General features: G+C 47.2%; 1 protein-coding gene across 9 annotated transcripts in view; it reads right to left on the bottom strand.

Annotated features, from left to right (window-relative positions):
* Nucleotides 1-200: 200 nt before the first annotated feature.
* The window catches only part of BPTF (bromodomain PHD finger transcription factor), a 60,099-nt gene continuing 40,589 nt past the window's right edge, over nucleotides 201-19,710 (bottom strand). For 6 of the 9 annotated variants that reach the window (XM_078598662.1, XM_078598712.1, XM_078598686.1 and 3 more), the window contains 14 exons: nucleotides 17,967-18,108; nucleotides 15,360-15,655; nucleotides 13,447-13,621; nucleotides 12,713-12,990; nucleotides 12,055-12,480; nucleotides 11,475-11,672; nucleotides 10,505-10,590; nucleotides 9,352-9,577; nucleotides 8,571-8,845; nucleotides 8,209-8,382; nucleotides 7,609-7,801; nucleotides 6,631-6,715; nucleotides 6,044-6,230; nucleotides 201-4,957 (listed from right to left, as the gene is read on the bottom strand). In XM_078598662.1, the coding sequence (XP_078454788.1) occupies nucleotides 4,873-4,957; nucleotides 6,044-6,230; nucleotides 6,631-6,715; nucleotides 7,609-7,801; nucleotides 8,209-8,382; nucleotides 8,571-8,845; nucleotides 9,352-9,577; nucleotides 10,505-10,590; nucleotides 11,475-11,672; nucleotides 12,055-12,480; nucleotides 12,713-12,990; nucleotides 13,447-13,621; nucleotides 15,360-15,655; nucleotides 17,967-18,108 (2,826 nt within the window). In that variant the 3' untranslated portion in view covers nucleotides 201-4,872. The remainder of the gene's footprint in view (nucleotides 4,958-6,043; nucleotides 6,231-6,630; nucleotides 6,716-7,608; nucleotides 7,802-8,208; nucleotides 8,383-8,570; nucleotides 8,846-9,351; nucleotides 9,578-10,504; nucleotides 10,591-11,474; nucleotides 11,673-12,054; nucleotides 12,481-12,712; nucleotides 12,991-13,446; nucleotides 13,622-15,359; nucleotides 15,656-17,966; nucleotides 18,109-19,710) is intronic. The other 3 variants (XM_078598679.1, XM_078598705.1, XM_078598671.1) reach the window with 3 other exon arrangements.

Here is a 19,710-nt window from a genome sequence, read left to right as displayed (position 1 = left end):
CAAGTCCAAACGAAATAATGTTTACTGCTCGGCACATACGTCCCCGTACATATGCGTCAAAGCGGTTTACCGGTACATTTTTGGAAACAATTGCAAGAACCCCTACTCGCTTGAACGCACCCTCGGCACCTCTCCCCCCCCCACCCCCCCCTGGCAAACGCCACGTTACGAACAAAAATGAGGGCACCGCGTCCACTTGCAAAGTTTTTCGAAAGTTTATTTCTCCTGGAGATGACGAATGTCAAAGTACAAAAGTCTGCCTGCGGACCCGCAAGGGCGCAGGCATCGCTTGAGACGAGAGCGAAGGGGGCCGGTTCCCCGTCGCATCGCCTGGGCGGGTTAACATCCTACACGCTACGATGGACGTGAAAGCGCGTGGATCCAAATGGGAATAAATATACAATGAAATAAAACATTCAAAAAAAATATATGAGCCGATAACATGAAACAAATACTGAAAGGGAACCTTCGGAACAGAACCAAAAAAAAGCATCGTACGTATGTGTTAAAGGTCAGGAAGGACGTGACGAGTGTTTCAACAGCAACATGTGGTGGCTGTGACGTTGTAGAGAGCTCTTGTCCTTCCCATGTGCACGTCCCATCACGTAATAAGTGGGATGCAATAACCGCCGGTCGGCTTGACAGGAAAACATATTCTGCGACAAAAAAACACAATACTAAAAGCATCGTCCGTGACTCGATATTTATAACACTTTTTAAAATGTTTTTTTCCTTTCACTGTATCATTTAATTATCTCATATTATACACGATAGAGACGCAATACAAACAAAAATAAACAACACTGCGAAACAAAACGAAAAGAAATACGAAAAAATAAGCTAACGTTGTACTCTAAATACGCTTCGCAAAATTGTACAACTCTGCATCAAAGACTGTACAGGAACCATCATTATTCACCTAAGCTCGCCCATAACGTCTCTGCCCCATATCTCCCTGCCTCCTGCATTGGCTCAGCACTCATAGCTCCGCGATCGCAATGGGGAGGGACCCACAATGGGAAGCAAACGCGACCGATTCATGGGTAAACGGGTTCCACATGCCCACCGAGGTGCGTTCCACTGAACGTTGCCACGTTAATTAAAAACAGCTACAAAGATCCTACCCCCCCCTCCCCCGTATATAGTCCAAACAGACTGTTGGTGCAAGTGCTGGTAGCGAGCACCTACGAAGGCCGGCACGGCACAGCACCACGCCTGGCCGCCTTTGTTTCCCAAGTGACGATGTGTGCACACCGCAACAGGTACTCATTTGAGGCTGGGTAGACCTACGGGAGGCCCATGACCAGTTCAGATAATTGTCACTGGTGTTGGCCGTCGTCAGCGAGAATTGAAATCTGGTCGCCGGGTTCGTAGCGCAGCGCGCTAACCGCTAAACTACCGCTCCCCGTAAAATAGCTGCAAGTGCGTGATGTGACACGCGAGACGCATCGCGATCAACTCACAACTCGGTATGTCAAGTACTCGCGCTTGTCCAGCGCGTGACTAAAGAAGCGACACTCAAAGAGGGGGGTTTCAGCTCAGGCCCGCAAACAACCAAGTGATCATTCCACTACAAATGGATGAAGGCTCCAATGGCTGGGGGTTCCCCTGCGGTGAGACAAACGATCACAAATGGTGTCCCCCATCAGCGACGACAGTTTGATGCAGACTGTCCAATTGACTCGAAGACCCCACCGGCTCGCTGGGGGGGGGGGAAAAACAATAGCAGGACAACTAAATATCTGTCGGACCTCAAATGATGATCGGTGGTGTTGTTGATGGCATCAATGGAAGAAGAGCCACGCGCGCACTGGTGCATTTCTTGCAACAAAAACGTCTTGATTGTGAATGCTTGAAATGTGAGAAAGGAGAAGAGCAAGGGGGCATGTGAAATGGGGAAGATGTTGAGCGGGTTTGGTAGGGTGCCCTTGAAAGACTCCTCAAGAGGCCTTTAACAGACTGCTGGGACAAGTGCTGTTAGCAAGCACCGATGAAAGCGAGAACAGTACACAGCAGGGATGGTGTGGCTGCCCCCATCTCCCCAGTGCTGGTACTTTACACATGGCACCAGGCACCCCTATAACAGAAGGCCCAGCATGGGTTCAGATATTCGCCACCGATGTTGGCCTCGAATGAAAATTGAACACAGGTTGACAGGTTAGTTGGTGTGGTGCGCTACCACGATGCTACTGCTACAGGGGATACAAAGACAGAGAGTCAAACCTGAATCTCCAGAAACAACCTACCCTGCGACATTCAGCTTTACAAAATCCAAGGGTTGCTCAACAACGTACTGCAGGACGGCTGTTCTGACGTGGATTCTCAACCAAAAGCAGTTCTCGTGCACTGGGTGTGGTCATACTTGTAGCTGCCACGACTAAAAGGGCATCATTTGTGATGTCTACGTTATCGCACAGGCGTGGTGCGACAGACGTGCAGTGGTTGAGGCCAGGTTTAGGGGGGTGGAGATGGTAGAACAAAAAAGGCAAATTAACATATACAAGGGAGAGCAAAAAAAATTGTTTAGGTTTTTATCTAAAATATCATGAAATACGCATTTAACAAGATAACTAAATTACAACATGTGTGAAAGCAAAATACATTTTACATTGCAATGTAAATATTACAAGCCAAACAAAACGGAGACAGCTTCAAATTACAGCCAGCACTGGTCTGGCAATGCACGTGGCATAATGTTGAGTTTCAAAGCAATTCTTAACAGCATGTGACCAATGTTGTACATCTCATACCAATTCTATTCTGTTAAGATGGAGGCTATTTCATTAAAATAATTCTAAATGTACATGCTCGTCATAACAAGGATAAATCTGAAGAGGGTTTTTTTCCTGGTAAAAACACACACACACACAACACACTTTAATTTGACACGACTGCAGATTTCTCTCAAATTGTCAGTCATCTCAATGGGGTGTGGAAAAGGAGTTAATATTCATTTTATTTTTTGCATCTTGAAACCACAATTTAGGCAGTATTGTTTCTTTTTTTTACCATGTCCAGATAAACAAATGTAACACTTCATTTCAGCCTCCTTTTGGGATTTGTGAAGTGCCGATATCTGACAATTCAGACATTTGTAACGGGTTTCAGCATCACTACTAAACCCCGTGGGCATCAAAAGATCGGACGAATGATGACGGCACCAGGAGGAGACTGGAGTCGGACGATTTGAAAAAGGTGGCTCCGATTCTAGCATGACAGTATGTGGACTGAACACGCAGGTTGGGCTTTTAGGTGTCACTGCCTGAAGTCATGTTTTCGATCATTAAAAAATCGTACGGCGGGACACATTTGGATGAACAGGAGTTCTAGACCAACTGCTTGAGGAGTTAGAGGTTTTGCAAAGAAGTTAAACTGAGCATCAGCGTTTCTTGTTTTTCATTCACATATACACTAGATTCAAGACAAGCCTTGCTTGCACTGGATGCTTTCTGCAAAAACGACTCCATGTGCCCGATTGCTGGAAGGCCTGTTGCAAAAAACTGGGCACGTTATTAAATACAATCTAGCGTCGGTATGAGACCTAAATTTACGTCCACATCATACAGTCGATTGTTTTTTATGAGTGAACGCCTTTCCAATAAGAATTGTCGACACCTTTAAGCGTGTGGAATCAGTGGGGCAGACCAAGCTGTAGTACAGTATTAACGAGCACACTCGTTTGGCTTTCGCAGCACCCGATGTGCACTTCGCTTATTTTTCAAAGAGTAAAAAAAAATCATTTTTGGACCGGTGTCTTTTTCAAAAAGAGCGAAGAGCAAAAAAGATATAACTGAGACTAAACACACTTCCGCAATCAACCGTAATGGGCAGGGAGAGTCGAGTGACTGATCGGTCAAGCCACTAGTAACAGCACAATGTATCGACTGCTTGAAAAAAAAACCACGCATACGCTAACCTATAGCACAGGACGCACGAAAAATCGCGTGTCGCGGCGCACACATTTTGATACTCGACGAAATATGTTTCCAATAGGGGCTTGGGGGCGTTGGTTGGAGGAGTGCTCATAACAAAGTGAGGTGCCTCCCTGATCCATTCGAAAGCACACACACACGCGCGCGCACAAAGGTTTGTGTGTGTGCGTGCGAGTGAAACAACTCATTTTAACAGTGGGTGCGGTTGAGTCTTCCACCAGCCGTTCTGTTTTTGTTATCCCCGTACCCCTGAAACGCATTGGGTGTCATTTTTAGAATGACACACACGCTTGTGAATCGCTGCTCTGTTTTGCACTGCCCCACAGATAGAAAGCGCAATCGCTAGCTTATTTCCGCACAAGATGGGAATGGGAGGGGATGGTGAGGAAGGGGAGGGGGTAAAGAGTTCATGTTTAGTTATTTTAAGGTGGGAAACTGGAGGTGGGGAAGGCCAATGGAGGGGAAGCCGAGAAAGATAAGGGGGACACTGTTTTTTTTATTAAAATAAAAAAATTCTACAACACACACATGACTTATGTACAGAGCTCATGGGCTAAGGTACGGTGCAGTTAAAACTACTATGGAGAGAAAACGTCACTGCAATTAGTGACATGTTTGGAATTTAAGTTGGCTTTGGAAGTCAACTTAGCCATTTTTTTATTTTTATTTTTAAATACAAAATTCAATACAGTCACTGTAATTTTTTCTGCTACTTTCTACTTTTTTATAGCTTTTTTTTAACCCACGGCAAGGTTCCCTATTCTCGTTGCCCATCCCCATTCCAACCGCGGTCACCAGTTGGAGACCCCTCACGAGCTGCTAAAACTCCTGCCGCCATCCCACCTCATCCACCCAACATGCCTAGCATCTGAAGCAGGAGACAGCAGCACCAGGCCTGTCAAACCAAATCAGACAAACTGGCAAGCCTGTCTGCGCACATCTACTGCACGCACGGAAAGCCCGGCTTCTTTCCTTTTAAAGCCGAAATTGTGGTCGCCTGGCCCGTCTTCGTGAAGCCCCCCGTCCTGGAAAACATGAAGGCGGAAATGCGTTATTCAGTATCAATCTCAATCAGGATGCCTGGGTATCGTCATATGCTGGGATGTCCCCATCGCCATGAGGGGCTACCTCTACTTTATGAATGCCACGTCGGGACAACTGGAGGTGGCAGGTCCAGGGAAGGTTATCACTGTATTCTTGCGTGGCAGGACTTGCGTAGGCTAGTGTCTCCGCTCTTGCCGCAGGTTCATTAACAGCCGTCTCTCATTTGATTCACACCAACTCTTGAGGTGCAGTATTCCTTAGCACTGTGTTGGGACGTCAGCCAGATTATGATGCCAAGAAGCAAGTATCCCGATACTGAACATCCGATAGCAACTCACCCATGGAGACCTGACATTTCCAACACGCTAACCAATCCATTTGGTGACCAGGCCTGTCCTTGCTTAGCTTCTGGAGTCTGAGGACTTCTGGCTGCAGGGTGCGGTGGTTGGCAAAGTAGGGTACAACACAGCTACACCAAGCAATGTTCAGTTCAGAAAAGAGGAGAGGAGCTGCCCGAGCGTAAATCAAAGTAGTCCATTGAAGGGTGAAGTCACTGTGATACCCAGGAGAAACTGCTGCTGCTGGTCCTGCTGAAGTCAACACTATTTTGAGGCCGAATTACTACCCAGATGCAATTGGCTTGGTGGTCACGATCGTCTGGCTCAAAGGAGACCATTCTCTATGCCCACAGGTGCCGGTACACTGACGTAGCGTGAAGCTGGGGTAAGGAAAACAAGTGCAATCCACCGTTGGTCAGATAATGCAGGGCTTCGTTTTGCCGATCTAAAAGCTGCGTTGAGAAGCACACGGTTGATTAAAAGGAGTGTCCTTGTCTTGAGCCAGGGCAGCGATAACTAAAGTCCAGCTCTGCAGAGGAAGAGGGAAAGGGCAGCGGGCGTCGCAGGGAAGGAGGCAATCGCAGCAGGAAGAAAAAGCGCAAAGCAGGAATTCCAGATAGGAAAGTTCAAAAAGCACTGCGTGACATCTGCTCGTCACAGCTTGCCGGCACCCCAAGCCTTCACACACCCCACAATCTTCATGCCTGCCGGGGTGGTGCCTCTCTCTACCTGTTGGCCTTGAAACTTTTGAGCTTCTGCACGAAGAATGTCTCGAGGACCTCCGCGCACTTGGCGAAGGTCGATTCACCGGGGTTGTAGTAGCGGCAGTTGTCGAACATCTTGGTCATGTCGCCCACAAACTCGGCCAGCTTTGAGTAGAAGCGCGAGCTGAGCCTCTTCTCGATGGTCGACAAGTCTGTGGGCGTGTGGTGGGGAGGGGAAGAGCGAAGCGGGGGACACGAGGGTTTACTTTTAAAAAGGGACATGGTGAGGATTTAAGTTTAACACAGAGTCCGACAGCAGGATTAACCAAAATAATCCAAACTAAAATGTCTCCCGGCTCAAATGCGCAATGGGAACACCGTTCCATTTTAAGCCCCGAGCCCTCGGTGTAAATTGCACATTCCCATGGCAAGGGCCAATTTCTCACTCTACTCATAACTTGACGAATTATCACAATTGTTGTTTTACACACACATAATGTAGGTGCTCAGTCTCTTTAGCAAGGGAGGTGAAATCATTATTATACGTCTGAAGTTTGACCAGCACAGCCCAAAGTGAGCCAGCGAGCCCTCGCTGCAATGAAGCAAGCTCACCCATGGGCTCTTTGATGACTTCGTAGTACCCAGGTGCTTCCTCTTCGTCGACTGGCTCGAGGAAAGGCCATGCCATCTTGTGTACCTGAGAAGATATGGAAAGTTGGGATTGGAGAACCATGTATTGTTAAAGCCGTCTTAAATTCCAGGTCTCGTAAAAAACATGTGCCACGTCTTTAGATGGTATATCCTTTATTCACTTGTGAAATATACAATTCATAAAAATGGTTAAAGGCCTGGACTTTTTGGCAGTGGTGCGCGGTAGTATCGAGCTCCATTCACAGTGGGAAGTTTACGAGTTCAAATTTCATTTGGTGGCCGAGTGCTTTTCGTTTATCTTGGTACCGTTACCATCGTCGCAACACACGGCTCTATAATGGCTATGTACACCGCATTTCACTGTTGCCAGATGTATAATTGAAACCCCGTTACTGACAAAAAAACCTCTGGATGCAGCGATAAAGTATTTAAGCGTCGGCAAATAAAAGAAAAAACAATCCCGAACTATGAGCCAACATTGGACTAAGTGGCACTGTGGTCACATTGCGTCACTCATAATTGCATGGTTGAATGGCAACAATTCTGATAATTATACATCTCTACAGCAGGGTGCGTGGGAAAGTTCAATGCCCTGAGTGTGAATTAGAGGTCATTTTCAGAAAGATAGTTTTCTGAAATCGCCTTTAGTGGACCGTTCCCTAAGATGGCGTGGTCCAATGAATGCTCCGCGGGTGTTCAGAATGTGGAGTGAAAAGACAACTCGGTGCGCAACTGGAATAATAAAATTGGGAGACAAAAACACACACAAGTTGTTTGGACACACACACACACAACCGCTTGCATGCTCTTATGAGCCGGCCGTGCATACGCGCGCTAGCGAGCGGCGAGTGCCATGTGCATGGCCACATCAGGGGCCTCCCGTTCTTCCCTCCCTCCCCTGAGACTGCTGACGGGTGCAGAACACCGCCGCCGCCGCACCTGCATGGAGCGCAGGATCCTCTTGAGGCCGTCGTAGTCACGCTCCGTTAGCGGGCTGAGCGCCGTCATCACGTCCTCGGCCGACTGGCAGTTGGGGCACACGTACTCGTCGATGAACTCCGCCTCGCTCTGCAGCACGCCCACGCAGCGGCCGTGGAACCAGTTCTGGCAGCGGTCGCAGCCGATGTAGAATCTGTTGCGGTCGCAGTGGCAAAGCGGGGCAGGTGTAAGGACCGGCGCCAATGGTCGCCGTTCGCACTCGCAAAAATTCATTTATAGCCGTCGTAGTCAAAGGTTTTGTTCCGAGGCATTCACCACCATCGACGCTCCCCCCAAAGCACCAGAAACTCTGACAATTTGTGGTCATGATCTGGCTTGAGAAACCACATATATTGCATCGTTTTTACCACCGTGTATGCATTATATCAAGTTTTTCACGTCTCGTTTGTATTTTTACTTGCTCCATTATCCTAAATGTAACAGTAGCATATAATCTGGATAAAAGGTGCAAATATCAGAAGTAATAAATGCTCGTCATGCAAACTTTTATGCGTGTCTCGTGACAACATTGCTACGTGGGGGGAAAGGAGCGGGACTCACTGCGACTCGTCGTAGGGAGTCTTGCAGATACAATAAAGCTCCTCGCTGCTGCCCTCCTGTGCGTTGCGGCACTCGTCGCACACGTACTCGTCCATGGTCTCGGCGTCGCGGTCCGTCACGCCCACGCATGCGCCGTGGAACCAGTTGGTGCACAGGTCGCAGCCGATGTAGAACCTGCGGCGCAGGGGCAGAGCAGAGCGGGAGAGGCGAGTGAGCACGCGCCGGGCGTCAGCGGTCGCGAAGTTCAACATGCGTATTTACGTATTACAAAGCGTAATCATTATTGACATTCGAGGCGAGCAAAGCGCGCGGTTACAAAAACCGCGTCCCAGGGTGAACGTTCACGAAGGCCGGCGGCTCACTTGGACGAGTCGTAGGGTGTCTTGCAGACGCAGTAGAGCTTCGTGTCTCTCTTGGCGTCGCCCCGGGAGGAGGTGGTGATCATCTTCTTGCGCTTGGCCTTGGAGCTGGTAGTGTCCGAGTCGCGCTTGCGCTTGCTGGCGGAGGAGGGCGACGTGGCGGGGGAGTGGGCGGCGTGAGAGGGCCCGCTGGCCACCGGGGCGGCCACCGCTGGCCCCAAGCTGGGCGGCCTCTTCTCCTCCCGCTTCAGGCGCTTCAGGTCCTGCTTTAGCTCGTCCTGTCGTGCACAAGACATTGGTGGAGAAGGAGGACGACGTGGAAATGTGGGCAACGAGTTTTACTTATTTTGTTCCTTAGTTATGCAAATTCACCGCCCCCTTACCCCCCTTGAAAATTGATTAATTGTCTATATTAAGAGAAGATGATTGTTATACACATTATGTGATGTACCTTGAGCATAACAACCCATCTCACTCAATTAATTGATACATTTGGTACATGCGCGGTGTTTCTTTTGGAAACAGTGGAGACAAGAGCAGGAGCGGTTAAGAGCAGAAGCCACGGACAAAAATAAGACCAGAAGAAAAAGACACAAGCCACAAGTGACAAAAGAGAACAGACCCAGCACGAGGTAACGATGGGAAGGCAGCAGCAGTAAAGCTCAGCACGAAAACAAAGAATCGTCTGTGGCTTAAAAAACAAAAGCAGATCTCGCTTGTCCTCCATGTGAAACGCCATTGACAATCGCGTCTCGGTCGTATCCCCCCCCCCCATCAGTCTCACCTGCACTTCTAGGTGCAGCTCTTTCTCCAGGAGACCGCGCTTTTTGAGGATCTCTGCACGGAGCTGCTCCTTGTGCTTGAAGAGCAGGGCCGAGAGGCGGCCGGCGCTCGCCTTGCTGCGCCGCTGCTCCACCGACTCCTCGCGCTTGCGCTTCTTCTGTTCGGTGCGCTCGTCGCGGTCGATGCGGTCGAGGATGGACTTGAGCACCTGGTTGCACACGAGCAGCCTGGCCGCATGCGCGCACACACACAGATGACAAGAACACACGCACAAATATGCTCACATTAAACAGGCCTTAACAGACTGTTGTGGAAAGTGCTGTGAGCGAGCGCCTATGAAGGCCAGCACGGTAGATGAGGGGGTTGTTGGTTAGCACCACACGCCTTTGTCTCACCAGTGGCAATGTTTACGCACCACACCAGGCACTAATTTGAGGCTGATTCGACCTACGGGAGACCCGGGACCGGTTCAAACAATCGTCACTGGTGTTGCCCGATGAACTCGGGTCGCCGAACTCAGGTCGCCGAGTTCATAGGGCAGCACGCTAACAACTGCATTATCACTCCCTACATATGCGAAGGCAAATGTACACGCATGAATGCAAGCGCCATGTACATGTATATACACACACGTGCACGAAATTTTTTACATGCACACACATGGAAAGCTTGAACATAAAGATACAGAAAACGTAGCCAAACGCATGCACACATACAGGCGCGTGCACCTGCACATACACACTTACATATAAGGATACAAAGTGGCACAAAATCACATGCTCATAAGCCACAAAGGCATACCCAAATACAAACAATGTTTAAATGGATGCATAATTTTACGAGTCTTTGGAAAAAGAACAGTGGGATTTTTGTTGCGATATAATCTCAACAGAATGATTAAATAACAAGGGGAACATTTTGTAAATAACTTAAATATGCACATTAAAACTTCAAGTGAATACAAATGTAAGGTTTGATACTTAACATTTCTAATCAGAACCAGAATCTTTACTTATTCTAGAGGAATCCGACAAGCTGTGGATCTGTTTTTCACAGACGTCCATCATGGGCGGGTTAGCAAGTTAAAAAATAAAACAGGAATGCAAAATAGAGAAAAGATCCTAATACTAAGTTATAATAAGTAATGTGCGTACCTCTGGGTGTCTTCTCGTTCGGCTGGTGACATGGTGCGGCTCTTGGCCTTCAGCTGCTCGATCACAGCACTCTGCTTCTGCACAATCTACAGACACAGTACGAGGACCAACAACCCTTACAGGAAATGCCTTGACGCAGAGCTACTGAAAAGAGCTGGTTTTAAGCAGCCTCTTGCCTACATCATAGATAACTAACATGTTGTACTTCTCAAGTGTGGACAACCGATGAGAACTGGCCCATTATGAATATGAGAAAACTGCCACTACGTGTAATTATATGACAAGAGAGTTGAAAAGCTAATCCACTTATCCAAAACGCATCGTCCTTAGCATTACATTTTAATTTAGCGAAGCAAATACATTAGATGGGTGGTCTTTATGAAATAAATACATCTGTTTTAGAACTAAGTTTCAATAGGATAAATAAATGACATGATGGGGAAGAAAACCCATGCGAATGAGGGACAAAATCAACCTCTACTACACAGACATGTCAGAAACCTACTTGTTATATAGCATCTTGCATGCAGGTGGATGAGTTACAATGCAGTTCATGTGTGCCCCATCATACCTGGTTTCATGATGTTACCATAACAATTAACTATATTAAAGAGTAATTCCCTTTCTCCATAAAAGCCCAAGTTTCAATGCTTTTTTTCCTCAGTAGAATTTCACTTAAGAGATGTTTGGCCAATTCCATGAATGTGATTCAAGTATGATACATCATTCCTGTCTACATTATGTACTAATTTCTTTTTATAGTAATATTAATGTCCTTTATTTAGGAAAGCATTACAACCTTGCAGTCTTCTTTATTACAAGAGATTTGCATTGAACTCTTTGGCCAATGCCATTAAATGATTGTTTGGCAAGGTATCATTAACTCGAGTGGAGCAGTTGACCCACATAGCAGCAGCTGGTAGCTTACAGGCCACCGCTCTTCTAATTCGATTTGTCCGAGTGGCTGCACCTGCTTGTGCAGCAAGTTGGCCTGCCCGGCCGCCTGTGCCGCCGGCGTCTCCGAGGCCTTGCGCGCCTGCTGTGCCAGCTTGCGCTGCTGCTGCTGCTGCTGCCGCTGTGCCTGCATCTGCTGGATCTTCTGCAGCTGCTCCTGTACGCTCGCCGCCTGCACGCTCACCACGGTCTGCACGAGCTGCCGCGGAGGGGACTGCGGAGAAGGCGCAGCACACGCACGCACAAAAGAAAACAAGGATTTGCCGTCAGCGTTATGGACGACACAATTTCAGAATTAAAGTATCACAAGCACAGGAACAATACACACAGACATGTGTATGAATGGTGTACAAAAATGTAACACCCTTGTGAACGCTACCGAATAAGCACCGCCGCATGAGCCTAAAGTGGCAGCAGGGTGGTGCAACGTCAAGTCACCGACTCAGTACAATCCTTTCTTTTGCCACTAAAAAGGAGTACCACTTTATGAAAACTCTCCTCAGTGGAAAACGATCCTGGCTCATGGCCGACAATTGATACGAGCGCTCCCCAATGGTGGCTGTTGCTGTTGTGTATAACTGCATGTGCTCAGACACCTGCGGCGTCGAGGTGGCGACTGGCGCGATCTGCACGGTGCCGGTCGCCGGCTGGAAGTGCAGCTGCAGTTTCGGGGGCGACTGCAGGAGCACCTGCCGCGTCGTCACCACGGCCGGCGCTTGGCCCTGCAGCTGCGTCTGCGCTTGCGGCTGCTGCGCCACAGCCACCGCCGCTGGTGTCACCGCAGCCGCCTGCACCACCGCCTGGATCTGCGTCGTCGCCTGCACGGCTGGCGTCTGCGCCTGCAGCCGCGCCTCCACCTGCGCCGGCGCTTGCACGGAGCTCGTAGTTGTCGTGCCGACGGCTGCCGTAGCGGCCGTGGCCAACGGCTGTGGCTGCAGCTGCTGCGGCGGCGGCGGTTGTGTCTGCAACGGCAGCGTCTGGGGCTGTGCTGCCAGCTGGGGCTGAGACACGTGCAGCTGAGTCTGGGGTGCAGCATGCAGGCAGCATAGACAGAGGTGCAGCCCCCCACACAATTAACAAATATTTCCCTGCTGTGATCTTGAATTTTCATCCAGGTTTTAGCCACCCATTATTAAACTGGGTTTCCAAGTTATTAAACTGGGCGGTGCACGATGAGTGTGGTGAGGCACGGTAAGAACAGCTGGAAGTGCCAGTGTGATGACAAATACGTCGTGCATTGAGGTTCTGTGTTACCTGTGGCAGAGACAGTGGTGCCGGCTGCGTCGCTGGTGCTGGTACGGGCGGCTGGTGTATCTGCACATGCTGCAGCGCGGGTTTCGTGACCGCTGCTGGCGTCGCAACTTTTGCCACCAGAGCCGCAGTCACGGCTGAACCTGTAGCCGGAGCCAGGGCTGGCGCTGGGGTTTGGGATGACGCCGGGGTTGAGACCGAGGTTGGGGTCAAGGCAGAGGTCGGAGTTGGGGTTGACGCTGGGGCCGGGGATGGTGGTGGCCTCTGCTCTGGTGTGGCGGCTGCAGTCACATAACCATGGCCGTAGTTAAGGCAAAGCCTCTTAGATAGCCCCAACTGTTCTAATAATAAAATATAGTTCTATATTTCTAAAATAAATATATTTTATATTTTATTTCATGAAAAGAAAGTTCTATAAAATATAGTTCTATATTTCTCTGAATATTCTCTTCCAAGTATCTTTTCTCATTTTTAGGAGTGTCCTGATTTGGAAGTTGCACAAATGGTGAATTCATATTTTCATTCATTGTGCTTGAAGAAAATGCCACACTATGTACAAGTTGAGAGAACTTTGAAGCGGCAAACATGCTACCGCTCGGGCTTATCAGTGCCGTATGAGAATAAGAATGGACTTGATGAATTGCTACTTACGTGATTCTCAGACAAAGTCTCTACATGTATGCTAACGTGGTCCCTTATAATGTTTTCGGACACACAGACAGAGGGCTGTAACTCACCAAGATTCTGCGCGGGCGTGAAGAGAAACCTCTGGATGGAGCCATCCGGCATGGCCGCCTGCATGAGCTGCTGCCCTGGGCCTGGTATCAGCACCACCCCTCGAGGGATAAGCTGCAGCTGCCCTTGGGTCTGGCCTTGCCCCTGGACCACCACTCGCAGGCCCTGCCCACCACTCTGAAACACACATCCCACCCCAGCAATTTATCTGAATCGACTTGCTCGCACAAGCATAGTCAGCGAGAGAACCTTAGAATGCAGGTGGCCACTTTACACGTGTTGTGCGGTTTGGATGCTCATACCAATATAATTCCACTCTGCTATTTAGTTTGTAGACTGCTGGGACAAGCAATATGAACAAGTGTCTATGAATGCTGATACGGCATAACAATTATGGGGTGCAGTGGCGAACAGCCAACAATGCCTGGCTGCCTGTCTCCCATTGTTAATGATAGTACCAAATGCTTGTAATTTTGGAAGTCGAGTTAACCTAATAGCGGCCCAGAACAGGTTCACTTAACATCACTAATAGTGCATATGGCCTGGGATAAAAGATGAGTGAATGAAATTGGGAAAAGGTGGAGACTAATCAATTTGCCACCAGACATCCCAACACAAAAAATATCTATTGGCTATCCTGTAAAGGAACATTATTGCATCAACTAGCCTTATAGCCCGTCCAAGGACGGGTGTATTGCAGTAAACCTGAAAATTACAAGCCAAAGGCAGAACGCGACGTGATATTCATTGCATCCATTCGTGTGCAATTTATAAGGGCGAGGTGACACAGACCTATTTCATTTTAAGGTTATGATCCCTTGTTCATCATGACGTCCTTTTTACTTCTATGTCTCAACAGCGTGACGGAGATCGCGTGACGTGAGGGTTCTGCCTTTGTCGGGAGGGTTGTAAGTTGACGCTGAGGAGGGGGGAGGAGGTACCTCTCGCCCCCCATGTAGAGTGATGTCACCCACTAATTAGCTAATTATTTATAATGGAGGGGGGTGTCCATTTGGAGGAAGCCACCTGTTCGTGATTATTAATGAGGGGGGCTATTCAATGTGGAGTGATGTCACCTGATCATGATAATTAATGAGAGGGGGGGTCCATGTGGAGGACGAAACCTGTTCATGATTATTAATGAGGGGGGCTGGTCGACGTGGAGTGACGTCACATGCGGGACACACAGACATTCATTGGCTCATTATAGTATAGAATGAGCCTGTGTGGCTCTCAGGTCTAATTTCAATTAGGACAGCCACCTGGGATTAAACAAGTGACTGACTGTATAAAAAACTTAATTGAATATTTTTTCTTATTTAACATGTATACATATATCGGAAGCGAGGCAACACTTTCACTCAAGTTGCCTCATGCAATAAACAACAGATTCTCAAGTGGAATGCTCATTTATAATAATGCACACAATCATCAATTATGCACTATGTAGTTGTGTTTATGATAAAAAATAAATGAATATGAAAGGATATGTTTCATTGCATACGCAAACATGCTGGAAAGCATTAATTCAGAAGGCCCATTTGTATGATTGACTTGAATATGATTTTAGTTATTCAACAGACAATATACTAACTTGATTTGAATATACTGTAAACAATACACTGTTTATTGTTTATTCAAATACATGTTTAATTGTTGATGTTCAACCACAATTGAAGCCAGTTTGTCCAGGTTATTAATTATAAATGCAACCTTAAAAACCAGAAAGATTGTGGATTTTCTTTCTCCAGAACTCCCATTTTTCCAGTCTTGGTATTGAGCCATCACACATATGGCCCAATTAAAAATTCAACTCGACTCAGCCATAACGATTTAAGCAGGAGCGGGTGTGTGTGAAGTGCCAGTTGCTGGTGTCGCCTGCACAACCCCGACAATCATCCCAAGCGCCGCTCACCTGTCCCTGCGTGAGCTGCGAGATCTGAGCGGCCGTCAGCCGCACCTGGCTATGCGGCGGCCGGGCAACGGGTGTGCCCACCACTGACTGGGGCAGGCGAGGCTGGATGGCCTGCGTGGTGGTGGTGGTGGGAGAGGCTGTGGAAGAGGCCACGGGCGTGCCGGGCATGGAGGCCCCAGCTGCTGCCGCCGCCGCAGTAGACAGGACCTTGTGGAGGCCCGAGCTGCCCGGTGTGGAGATGGCAGTGGAGACTGGCTGGCCGCGGATGATCTGCGTGACGACCTGCTGGGTTTGGCCTTTAGCCACGATTGACAGAATGAGGGAACACGAGTGAATGCTTGCACCCTCACCTCGTTGGCGTCTTGCTTTTCACAGATTCAGGCATCAGTAACGGCCACCTCAAAAGCCTATGTGTCACCCAGCTCAAAAGGAGGGGGTGGCACTCTTTGCTGTTGGCAGCTCTGGGACAACCACTGTATATATTTCACAGGGTGGAAGAGGCCACGATACTTATTGTTTTGATCCTAAAAAGTTAAGCTCCATTGATGCATGACCAGCATTTGAACTTCTGATTATGCATCGAAACCTAAAATCACACTGTTGGGTAACAGAGGCACCGATATTCCAATGCTTGTGGGAAATTATATTTTGAAGTAACTGCAACACCTTACAACTTATAATGCTCATGGAGCCAGCTACTCTTTTGATGTTAACATGGCCACATGGCTAATGTCAATGAAATACAAACACACCACTCCCATTCCTCAGTGTAATCAAAGCCATTGAGAACGAATGTCAATTAAACATTTGATTTTCTTGTAAAATGTAACAACCCTGGAAATACCACGCCATTAAAAGTGTAATTACCATAGGAGTTATTTGTTTGGGATATGGTCTCCTTTTGCACGGAGCACTGTAATTCCCAGAAAGATATATCCTGGAAAAAGGTGATTACAGCATTGAGGTAGTGGCATTTGCTCTAAATCAGTCATTGTGGGTCACAAAGATGAGGCCTAATGTGGCATCCAGATTGATGACATATTCACCCTTCAAATGCTGTGACCTTTTTAAGAATAACATATACAGAAGTATGAGACCCAAGTTCAACGCCTGCAATTTTGAAAGTCAAATAACCTAGGCATCGAGGGAACACAAACTGGGAATATAGATCACCACTGCAGTTTCACACTGAAAACATTTCCGTGGCTAAAATATCCTTTGTAGAAAATAAAGGCATTAATGTCAGTGTTTCTGCTGTGGAATATGTGATGTTTCCACCCCCCACCCCACCCATTTAAACCAATAATTAAATTGAAGTTCAACTTCCGTCCCCATATAAATGCGATGCATTTGAGTCAGTAAGCTCCTCACGTCTGCAAACACTCACTGAGTAAAGAAACAAGGCACGTAAAAAAATCAGGCCGCAGGCATTAAACGGGCTTAGCCACCGCGTGTTGGGCTTCAATCCGGTCAAAGGAGTATTACTGCTGAATTTAAATTACTTAAACATGATCACACACAGTAGGAAGGGGGTGTGAGGCAAATGCCACCTGTCCAAACCTATTAAGTGAAAAGTTTGAAAAATGGTCATAACACTGATGACCCCAACAGAGCGACGATCAGACAGAGGGAGGGTAACAACTGCAAGACGGATAAAACATGACATGTACCATCAATAAAATGTCGGCTTAATTTACTGGTAAAAGTGAACAGTGAATTGCTATAATCGTATCGAAATCACTGTTGTTAAAAAGCTATATTATTAACTTGAGTAATTTACAAGAAATAATAACAATTGCAGCCTTTGATAAATCCCCTGCCGGATAACCATCTCCCCACACTAAGTAGGTTGTGGGGATTGTTTGACGATACTTCAGCACACTGGTCAATATGGGTTGCAGCGGTGTGCCTTGGGCCGGTTTAGATATCAGTCACCATTGATGTTAGCCAAGCCAGGAATAAAACTCAAGTTTTTGGAGTCATCGTCCAGTGCGTGGACCACTGCGCCAATACTCCACCCTAAGCTACAATAATTATGTTTGTTTATTGACAATTTTCAAGCAACAATCGCATTTTTTTTATTAGTCTTCCTAAGGCAGTGTGGTGAAACCACAAACACAAGATTTTCAATCCTGAGTCAGGCTGACTTGGACCACATTGCCACAAGGGTTTAGAAAATGAGTAACACTTAGTGGAAACTTAACAATGGCGATGTTATGGATAATATAGATCAGACCACAGGAATATAGCATTTACAACAATGACTCAAATTGAGGTGAGTACTGCCTTACTGCTCATCTGAGCATGAAGACAATTTATCTTTGACATGAATAAAAATATATAAATTAGGCCAATCTATTGTGCAATGGCTCTTATTGAGAGCAGACAGAATAAATGCAATTGTCTTGTAGAAAAGGTACAGAAACACATGTGCACTCCCCATCAATCAACTTGGAAATTATACAAAGTGCACTGACACACGTAAGCGTGCATGTCTGAGTTAACAAAGGCCGATGCGACCAGCAGCCAGAAAATGAAGTCGAGAGTGAGCGAGTGAGCAGGAGAGAGAGAGAGAGCGAGGTGATTGACAGTAAAAGAGCCACCTACTCAGAGGGAGTATACCTTGCTGCACAATCAGAGGTGTGCGCATCACGGTCTTGCCCAGTGTCGTGCCCGTCTGCTGCAAAGCGCCTCTAATGAGGGTCACCCCAGGTCGGATGGTGGTCGTGCCACCTGCCGACGTGATCAACTGACACCACAAAGACATGAGCACGAATGGTCAGAAAATTATAAACAGCAGTGTTTGGGTACTATACGTTTTTTTTAGATGCCAATAAAATGAGAAGGCACCCACTAAAGGATAGACAATGGCGGATGATTTACATAGCGATGCATTCATCAAACAAAGTTCCATATTTCTGCTCACAATACACACATCTAACCATGTGCATGAGAATGGAGTATTTGCAATTTGTATAAGTTGCATAATTGGTTCACGTGACCGCTGCAGCCACGAGACACAAGATTTACAACGTAAACAAACATAATTGAAATGTGACTGAATATTATTAACAAGTAATTTAATCAAGGGATGGACAAATTGTTACATCTAATGACGATCATGAGGATGATCGAGTATAACCTGAAGGGACCAGATTCACATTGACAAAACTGAAATACAAGGGTGGGGAGATTTTCCCTCTCATAATTACGAGAAAATGGGATGTGTATGCTAAAATATGAAAATGAACATTTACTACGAGTGAATCTAGCTCTAGATTTGCACAAAGTTACGTTTAATTCATTAAAGGGAAGCCCTAAAATAAGTATGCTCATCATAAAATAACCTACAGACATCCATCTCAAGTGTATATGTTGGAGGGTGGCACTCACCTCCATTCAGCTAGTAGTAGAAATTACATATTCCCATGGAAAGGACGAGTCTCCCCATAGGATGCCAACTGATGACTTGCATTCATGATCCATTGGGATTCATGCACAGAAGTGCGTAACCTCATGCATACCCCATATTCGCAGGCGAGATCACAGAACTACTTTTGAAATCCGTTTAAGTTAACCTTTATCTACACACTCGGGGGCACTCTTCCCTATATGCACTGCATGCAGATAAATATGCATCACATGGCAGTTAAACACACATTTGTAACACATACTAAATTAATCAAGCATGTTTGGTCCACTGTGTAGCCATTGTTGACCAGACTGAGACCATCTACTTGCGAGCCTTGAGAACCCAGCTGAATCACAGGTGGCTGAAACCAAAATTCTAACCCCAAATCTTAGCAGTGCCGGCTCCGTGCTCTGAGCCCTAAGCCACCTGGCCAGCTCCGTTTTAGCTACACCAGTGGGACCATGTGCTGCTCAGTGGACAGAACCATTGTTCATCCACTGTAGTGCAAAGGCTTGCATTGGCCCATGTTGGTGCAACTCCGGCTGATCTATCACCTGACTTCACCAAGTGAACTGATTAAGTCAATCTCATCTTCTATTCGGTCACCCTTCACCGTTTCCTCCAAAGCTATCGTTCGGTCATTGCCTTTAACCGCAACTTTTATGGTTATCTTATGTGTTTTTTTTAAATGCCACCAGGGAGCAGGCTTCACGGAGGAACAATTTAACCTCGCGGAAACCTCCATTTCCCAGCACTTATCCCACCTACCTTCTCGAATGGGATGGCCCCAGAGTGAGAAGACGTAAGACTCCTTCCAACACTTAAATTAACTCATTCATCAATGACAGTAGCGGTACCCATGAGCAAAGTCCAATGTAAAAAATGAGCCAGCACTAACATTGCATGCACCACCAAACCCACAAAACGTCTGCAAGCCGA

The sequence above is a fragment of the Lampetra planeri genome, chromosome 1 (assembly GCF_965212315.1).
Source record: "Lampetra planeri chromosome 1, kcLamPlan1.2.h2, whole genome shotgun sequence".
Taxonomy (NCBI): domain Eukaryota; kingdom Metazoa; phylum Chordata; class Hyperoartia; order Petromyzontiformes; family Petromyzontidae; genus Lampetra; species Lampetra planeri.
Note: the sequence above shows the minus strand (reverse complement) of the source record. Positions and strands in the feature narration are given on the sequence as shown.